This window comes from Parasteatoda tepidariorum, chromosome 4, assembly GCF_043381705.1.
Source record: "Parasteatoda tepidariorum isolate YZ-2023 chromosome 4, CAS_Ptep_4.0, whole genome shotgun sequence".
Lineage (NCBI taxonomy): Eukaryota > Metazoa > Arthropoda > Arachnida > Araneae > Theridiidae > Parasteatoda > Parasteatoda tepidariorum.
The window spans coordinates 43,701,136-43,710,902 of record NC_092207.1 but is presented as its reverse complement, the minus strand read 5'-3'; the positions used below and the strand labels follow the sequence as shown (position 1 = coordinate 43,710,902).

At 28.7% G+C, this 9,767-nt stretch overlaps 1 protein-coding gene across 1 annotated transcript; it reads left to right on the top strand.

The window, feature by feature from the left end:
- Positions 1 to 919: 919 nt before the first annotated feature.
- LOC122270777 (uncharacterized) lies at positions 920 to 8,853 on the top strand. Its single transcript, XM_043049501.2, has 3 exons — positions 920 to 1,041; positions 6,665 to 6,790; positions 7,973 to 8,853. Exons 1-3 carry the CDS (start codon positions 1,030 to 1,032, stop codon positions 8,717 to 8,719), a joined length of 885 nt encoding a protein of 294 aa, XP_042905435.1. The 5' UTR covers positions 920 to 1,029; the 3' UTR covers positions 8,720 to 8,853.
- The last annotated feature ends 914 nt before the right edge of the window (positions 8,854 to 9,767 follow it).

The following is a 9,767-nucleotide window of genomic DNA, read 5'->3' as shown; positions in this document are numbered from 1 at the left end:
CAGTCGGCATGTTTCAAGCGCTCAAAAATAGACGCCGATTAGTAATTTACTATTTTCTACTATTTTTACTAAGACTACTAACTTAATACGGTGAAAAATATTACTTAGACTACTATTAAAATCATAATTCCTTCTAACACAGCTATTAAGTATGAAAAATTCGTCAGTTTAATTGCATTTTTTTACATTTTGTTTTGATAAATAAAGAAATGTCTATCGCCGCTTTAAAATAACTATATAACTTAACAATATAACTAAATTATAAACTATTTAACTAAAATTAAAAGGAAAATTAACAAAGTGTGAGATATGCACATAGAAACTTAAATTTGTTAAAACTACACAATTTAGCAAATAGTTTTAGTAAAACAAACTTCACTTTACAAACAAAATTTGTATTTCGCTAAACTTTGTATTTCTCTCTATAATTTTTCACATATTCTTTAATTGACGACTAATAAGTCACACTTTATTTGCACTAATCAACTTGAAAAAAGTCATTCCCCCCTAATCAGTGACCTTTGTTCTTCACAAAGAATACTAAGTAACTTTCAAATCTAATTAATATTCCTCATAAGTTCCGATTGTCCAAAACCTGCAAACGATCCGGCCTTCCCGCAAAGAATATTTTCTTCAAAGTCAAACGATAATCAAGGGCAAAGAGTAGAACGATTTTTAATTAAGATCGAAAAACTAATGCCAAGGTGAAGAAAAAAATTCGCGTAATTAATATCGAAATCAGGGTGATTTGTACACTATAATCTGTAGAAATCTCAATTAAAAGAAAAAAATATCCTCGATATTTTTTTTCGAGAACTCGCGTAAGATTTTTGAAAGTGGTTTCATTCAATGTGTGTCACATTAGTAACTTTCACTCTCTACCCTGCCTTAAGGGCAAAAAAAGGCTTGATTAGGCCATGACGCCCCATCAAAAGTGGGTTAATCTTCAACTATTTAAACATCTCCTACTGATTCATCGGAATATAGTTTGATCTTTGGCTGGTAAGGTTCAGCAACTAAATTTTCAACATGATCTCAAAGGTAGAGTAGTCATTCATACTTTTTTTGTACAGATATTTCCATTTATTAATTCGTAAAAAAAAATCGAAGAATTTGCTCTTGGAGCTTTTTTAACTATAGTCAACATTATTACACAAATTTACTAACTTATAATTAAGAAATTGTTAAAATTGTCTTATAAAATTTAAATTAAAAAAATATATATTAATATAAATGAAATATATTAATGTAACTGAAATATATTAATATAACTAAAATATATTAATATAACTAAAGTATATTAATATAAATAAAATATATTAAGGAAAAATATAATTTTCAATTAACATACTTTCAGATTTTTCCATTTATTATTTCGTAAAAAATTGAGGAATTGCAGTTTGACCTCTATTTAAAAGTTATCATTATTAATAATGTTCACTATCTTTTAACTAAAAAATTTTAAAATTGGCATGCTAAAAATTTGAAACCTTTTTATTAAAGTAAAAATATTTAAATATCTTATCTTACAATGAAATGCATTATTAGAATTTCCTTATTAAAATTTAAAACTTTTGTGTATTTTTAAAAACTAAAATTCGAACCATTCTAATTTGATATAAATTAAAACTTAGAAACATGTTCAATAATTCAATAATTATTATTCATTCAACATAACATAATTCGATATAAAAGAAGAAAAAAACGTATTCCTGTTGATTTGTGTAATTGTTGTAAATATTCCAGCTACTCTTACGAAGTAAGTTTGATTTAAATATATTTACGCTCTTGCATCTGAAAATGCAAGTTAAAAATTATTTCTAAATTTAACAAATAATACTTTCCTCGGGAATCATTATTTTTAGCATGATTCTTTCGTGATTCATATAAAAGTTTCTATGTTACCTTTATAAAAAAATATATATTTAAATTTATCATCTTACAACTAATTGTATTTTTAGAATTTTCTACTTGAAATTTAAAACGTTTTATGTTTAAAATAATTTAAATTAGTCTTATTAAACATAATTAAAACTTGAAAACACATGGAGATTTTAATCTAAAAGGAAAAAACGCTTCACAACTGGTTTATTTAATTGTTTTAAAATATCTGAACTATTTTTACCACTAATGTTTTGTTAAAATAATCTTGTCTTGCAGCTAAATATTAAAGTTAAAAATTATTTCTAAATTGGAAAATTATAAGATAAAGTAATTTTTTTTCATTTTAAATACCATTGAGGATTAAAAAATATTTCGGTTTTCAAATATATTTTTGTCGTAGGGAAAATTAATAAAAATTATTTCGAAATTTAAAACTAAAAAAATAGCAAAAAATTTTCTATTTCTTTGTTATTTAAAATACCATAAAGGATTAAAACATTTATTATCTTTGAATATTTTTTTCTAATGTCTTTAAAAGATTAAAACAAAATGTAATATACTTATAAAATCGAGGGAAAATCATTAACAATGCATTACTTAGAAAAATTGGATAGTTCAAAGAAGCAAATCTTACCCGAATTGATAATACAAAAGATTTGCTACAACTGAAATTATTATTTGAACGTATAAAGTTTGTAGCATAAAAAATACGATTTTTTGATTAGTGATTTCGGTAAACTGTCTATAAATATTTTTAATTCCTAAATTGTAGAATATTTTCTTTAGCTTACATTCCAGAATTATATTATAAAGATATGAGCTAATTAAGCTCATTAAATAGCCAATTACTCTTAAAGTTGTAAAATTATGATGATTGCAATATAAAATATTGAAATATAAATATTTGTAAATTAAGTATTGTATATATATATCAGTCACTTTTATTTTTTATCGATATTTAAAGAAAAAAATGTTTTTTTAAAACAGTCACAGACGCGCAAAAAATTTTGAAATAAAAAATTCTGAAATTTTTTGTTACAATTTTGTTCCTAATTCTGTTCTAAATATATGAATAAAAATTAAAAAATAAATAAATTATTTATGTGGACTGCGCAAGATACGTTAATCATGCGAAGTTAAAAAAAATATTTTGATTAATATCTTCATTAATTTTCCACATTTTTGTTATGAAAATTGATGAAAAAGTATCTAATATATATATAATTGACACAAAACAATTAGGTTATTGGCATCAAAAATTAAATGCCTATCTCTTAAGATTTCTAAGGTTCATTGTTTCTTAATATATTCCAAGAATTAATTATTAATGATTAAATTCTATTATATATATAATTTTCAAACTATGATAGTGCTGATTCCGTCCGAGCCTGATTCTACATCAAAATTATTTTTCCATTTTCTGTTGATAAATGATATTAATTTTTAAATAAGATTATAATAGTTTAAAGATATTATAGTATAACGAAATATACATACAAGGTATTTCTTCTAAAAGATTCACAAATTGCTCATACATATTGTGCATTGAGTTTTTGTATAGATATATTTTTTGGTAAGGAAAATGAAAGATGGAAAAATACAAGTTATTATAAGATTTCAACCAAAAATATTTTAAATTATTAAAACAGGGAGAAAAATGCTTTTGATTCAATAATATTTTGTCTTATTTCAAAGTGCATCCGCTACGGAAATAATCAACATATATACATTTTTTACTGAAAAAATCAGGGTTTTTTTTTTTTTTTTTTAGAATTTGAAACAAATATGAAAAAAAGCTGTAAAATTAATAAAAACGCCTGACATATAAAGTAACTTCGTCTAATCTGCATCAGTTTTTATAAATCTTAGCAACATAATTTTTCTTTTCACAGAGTTCAAGTTAAAACTAATTAGCAAAAAAAATCTAACGTTATCATATTTTATACTCGTGAAGTAAAACAATAAATGTTTGTCATTAATTTAACTGAAAAGCTTTTCAATTAATTTAAAACATAATCTGCCAACTCTCCAATTATTCATGAGAGACAAACTTTTAAAAATTAAATATATTCAGACATAGTTAATTATAAATAGACTTTATCAGACACCGAATAAAATGGTTTTAAAAATTTTGTTTCTTAACCATCAAGGTATCTTGCCAGACCTCTAGAAGATCAATAACAGCAATCGTTATGTTTACGAGTTATTCATTCAAAAAGAAAACATTAAAATGACTGATATTTCATGACGCTGGATCACGAACTAAAATTTTTAACACAGAAATAACTAAATTTAAAAATAAATTTGAATTGAAATAGTTAGGATCCAGTTAAAAAATTATGTTTTCAAATTATGTATAAATGGTTTAAAAACATTTACATTTTTTTTTTTAACTGATCCTTTTTGAAAACGTGGGAAGTATCAGGTTGGCAAGAAATTTGTTCCGGTTTTTTAGTGTGAAATAAAAATAAATTTTTTTCCTATGCAAAAACGAACTTCAATCAATAAAATTATTTGACTGAAATATCGTTCATTCGATGAACTTTTCACACTTTTCTGATAACTTTCGGGAACCCGCGCTTGTAGAACTTCTGGACCTGTCAGCAAAACACTCAAGCAAGTGCAATTCGAAGCCATCGCTATTACTGAATTTTTTATCATTTAAAAATCTATGAAATGAACGATAATCTGATGGTGCAAAGTCGTGGAATATGTGGGGTCACAAAGGAATTTTGTTCCTCCGCGATAATGCAAGGCCTCACACGTCTTTAGCAGCGCTCACGAAATTATTGGAGCTTAGTTGGGAAGTGATCTCGCATCTTTAATGTAGCCCCGACCTTTCACCATACGATTATCCTTTATTTATTATTATTTGTTCATCTTATCAAATTTATTTGTAGCTATTAACACAGAATTTAAAAATTCAATTATTTATAAGCACAGACATTCAATTATACGAGCAATTCTGTGAGTAGAAAAAATTTTTAAAATCCCGCCCACCTTTTAACCAAAATAACAGTCTTAAAAATTAAAATTTTAAGTAATAATTTAAATGATTTTTTTATAAATCAATCTCAATACCAAAAATATAAGATATTATTTTAAAAAATGGCGCTTAATCAGTAAAATTATCTTTATTAATTAATTAACTTATTCAGATTTGCATCAAAGAAGTTTTAGTTAAACAGATGTCGAGTTATTTTAAAAAGTGTTTAAAATTCACTAAAAAGTAAAAGAAAATGCAACAAATTTAAATTTTACAGAGGTAGGAAAAGCTAGTCTGCCTTTTACCAAAGAAAACAACGTGTCGAAGCCCACATTGAACTCTGGAACTTGCTTCGTTCGTTTTTAGAACTCTTTTTTTATTTTTTTGTCTTTTGCATCTGTTATTTCATTAGGAGCTTATTTTAATATCAAGACTTACATTTTCATTTCTCACAAGTTTTGAAAAAGAATCCTTTAAATTTCTATGCATTTTTTAAAGTTTTCCTGAATATTATTTTTTTAATTTAAAGACCTCCCTTAGGCAAAAACCGCGTCTTGCGATAGTTAAATTTTAATTCTTTATGTAATTTTTATTTTTATAACCGTCGTTGAACTGATTTTTCGTTTACGACTCCCAACATTTCAACTCCATAGCCTTGTAATTTTGTACACAATCCTCAGTACAACAATGAAACTCCTGGATAAAGTATTGGGAAAAATTCGCCTTCGTGGAGGACTTTTAGATAGGGACTATCCCACATTTGAGTTGCATGTACAGGAAAACAACGAAAACCTCAAATGGTTAGCAGGATGGCAAGGGGATTCTAACCTCTGATCAATCTACCACTGAGGATATTTTACGTCAACACAGTTGTTGGTGCGAGCCGGGTGCGGAATTTGTATCGATCAGCCACCACTGAGATTCGAACCCGGGGACTTCATTAGGAGTCGAGCTCTCTTTCGTCCAAGTCAATCTGTCTTTTGCGTTGCATTGAAATTAATAATGACAATCTATAATTTATGCGATGTAGCTCAGGAAATAGATCCCTCGTCTCCTAATGAGGTTCGAATCTGAGTTTTGGCGTCCAGGTTCGAATCTGAGTTTTGGCTGATCGATACATTATCTGCTCCCGGCTCGCAGCGACGCAGTGCTGGTGTAAAATATCCTCAGTGGTAGACGGATCATTGGTTAAAATCCCTTTGCCGTCTCGCTAACCGTGTGAGATTTTCTTCTCTAAGTAACGCTAATGCTGGCTAGTTCCATCAAAAAATCGTCCGCGAAGGCTGCTAGTTTGTGCTAATTCTTGGTCCAGGAGTTCCTTTGTCTTCTGGGTTGGGTTCAAAATTACAAGGCTACTGAGTTGAACATCCATCGTCGTAAACTCAGAATCGCAACCGGCTTTTCGACGCAGATTATAAAATTTAAAAAAATATATATCTGAAAATAAATAATTAATTATAAATAAACGATAATCTAGCAAAATATGTTTTCACAGGGTTATAAAACAAATTTACATGCGCACTGTTAAGCAGCAAAATAACAATTGTATTGATAAGAATCGATGGAAATAATCGATATATATATATATATATATTTTCTATCACATATTTTTTACCATATATTTTATATATTTTTCTATCATTATAAATATTATTATGAAAGTTATATTAAAAATTAGAAATTTTGCATATTTTCTGAATAAACAAATAAGGAAGAAAAAAAACAAAGTTGATTGCGTAGAAGCCATTTTCTTTCCTCCATTTTAAAACACTTATTTTTCCTTCTTTTTAATAGGTAATACTTTTGTGTCTCGCCTCACTGGCTGCAGCTCAGTACGGACCGAGCTACGGAGCACCTGCACCTTCTTACCCAAAACCTTACGCAGCTGAAGCATATCCAAAACCTTATGCACCTCAATACGTAAGTTTAGTTCAAACATTGATTTAAAGAAGAAAAAAAATTGAAACTAATGCACATAAGTTTATTCGTTCGATCTTCAAAATACTATAAATAGTTAAGACTTCGAAATATCTAGCATAATAAATCAAAAGGAAAATATGAAGGCAAAAGTTTCAAAGAATTCGGTACTATCTAATAAAAATTTAGAACTGCTACTTAAATTTAATACTTTTTCACAACATTTACATAACAGTTTTTTGCTTAGTTTTTGTTTATCAGAAGTAGATAAAAACAGCTTACACTTTTAAATAGAATAAACAATTAACTACATACATTTAAAATGAAGGAAACAATCACGTATAAAGGTATACTTACATTTCGTACAATCCTATGAAGTAGCAGCAATAGATATGACGAGAATTAAAGATTTTTACCAAAACTAAACCTCGTTAAGCAATCCTTTCTAATTAGTTTACTTTTTTTATTAATTTATTCAATTATTTATTGTTACCCATACGCACGCAGGCTTATGATCTCATTATAGAGTACAGCTCATAAGCCATTGTCAAGTTGTAGAATATATGGCACAAATTAAAGGACAGCTCGAAGATACATCCAGGGTCTCAACGAGATTCGAACCCACTACCTCGATGCTATTGAGTATCAGGCGGATGAAATTGCTCATCAGTAAGGCCTAATTTATATATGCAAGTATATAATTTGGGCTTCATCGCGAATGTGAGTTTGAATGTTAAATACAAAGAACGGCTTCTCAAGTAGAAGAACCGTAAGGATTAATATACATCAAGGGTTACGGTGCGATTCGAACCCGCTACCTCCATACTTCATAGCTTTTAGCAGCACGTTGATATTCTCGGTAAGAGATGTTCTTAACTATAAAAATTTTGAAACTAAAAAACAAGTTCATATTCAAATAATCGCTTATATGCTGCTTATTCGTTTGCAAATTTTGATAAGAAGCGAATCGAGTTTGTCTTAGTTCAGAACCGTAATCTCAATGTCTGCCTGGTCCTTGAGAAATTATGATAAATAATTGTCAATAAACAAAGTTGTTTTTAGAGGATCCACTCAAACACAAATAATATTGCAAATACATTATTATTTACGTTTCTTTTGAGATGACAAGAACCATAATGCTTATAAAAAAATTCTATTTAAAAAATATCTATGTTTTATCAACAGGAAGAAAAGCCCCAACCATATGCTTTTGGATACGACGTTAAAGATGAGTATGGTGCTACACAAAACCGAAAGGAAGAAAGTGATGACTATGGTAACAAGAAAGGATCTTATGGATACACCGATGGTTATGGCATTTACAGACAAGTTGATTACGTAGCTGATGAAAAAGGATTTCGCGCTGTAATCAAAACTAACGAACCTGGAACCGACAACCAAGATTCCGCTGATACTGATGTTCACTCAGATGCTGCTCCAGTCAAATACGAATCAGCTCCAGTCAAATACGAATCAGCTCCAGCAGTATACAAACCAGCACCAGCATACAAACCAGCACCAGCATACAAACCAGCACCTTCCCCATACAAGCCAGCTCCAGAATACAAACCAGCACCCGCCCCATACAAACCAGCACCAGCAGTTTACGCACCAGCCCCAGTTCCCTACAAACCAGCACCCGCTGTCTATGCTCCAGAACCATACAAACCTGCAGCTTATGCTCCAGCTCCAGAACCATACAAACCTGCAGTTTATGCTCCTGAACCAGCATACAAAGCTCCAGTTTACGCCCCTGAGCCAGCCTACCAACCAGCTCCAGTTCACTACGCTCCTGAACCCGAATACAGGCCAGCACCTGAACCTGCATACAAACCTTACCAACCAGAACCAAAAATCTACCAAGAATCTGCTCCAGCATATCAACCTCCTGTATACTCAGGCCCCCCAAGTGACAGCTACGCTCCCTACTAAAAATTTGGACTGAAAATGTAAAAAACTTATTTATTTTATTTAAATTTCAATGTTTTCAATGTTTGTTATGTTCCTCTTGACTGTAAATTTGTAAATGTATCAATGAATGTCTCCAGTTGTTGGAATAAAACGATCGAAAGAAGAGTATGTGTAATTGTCGTTTTTGCAATTTATAGCTAAATTAACTTAGAATTTAAATGCTGAAGTTTTAATTCGGTTTCTAACGTCATACTAGGGCTGTACTAATAGGCTATCAAATAATAAGGAGACATTTCAAGAATTACCTCAGGACTGGTGTACTAGGATCATTATCTCATTTCTGATATAAATAATGGTAATTCATATTTATTAGAATTATTAAATACTGTTTACAAAATAACTAAAATAAATAAAATATGATAAACAAAATATGATAATATAAAAACAATAGGATAAACTAAAATACGATAAAGAAAATGAATAAGTAAAAATAAACTATCTACAACAGATAAGGAGGGGAAAAAAAAGCTTAATTACTAAAATGCAGACATTTTAAAAAAAAAATTTCCACAAAATTTTTGATGCTAAATTTTAATCCTAAAAAAAAAAATTCCGAAAACCGTCTCAGATCTTAAATTCCATTTTGCAATTTTTTTTTCTAAATTTGTTTCATAATTGCTTAATTTATATGCCGACATAGTTGATAGTTAATGATATATATTGGTTATAAAATTCTTCAAAATTATTTAAATCTAAACATGTATGTCACATGATACAACCTTTCTCTAAATTATTTGATTATGCATGGTTATGAAAGCTTACAATAAAAACATAGATAACATAATAAAAACATAGATATAATAAGTTCTATAAAGAATAACATTTTTCGAATTAAGTTGGGTCTTAAAAAGAACATTCCAAGGTGTAGGGGAAACTTTTCTAAGACATTTGTTTTTGCTCAATAATCACGGGAAAAAAATATTTATAAGGAAAAAATTTAAAAAGAAAAAAGTAGCAATATCTTTTCAAATACCTATCAACTCAATTGTCTTGATTGTTGACAAAATTT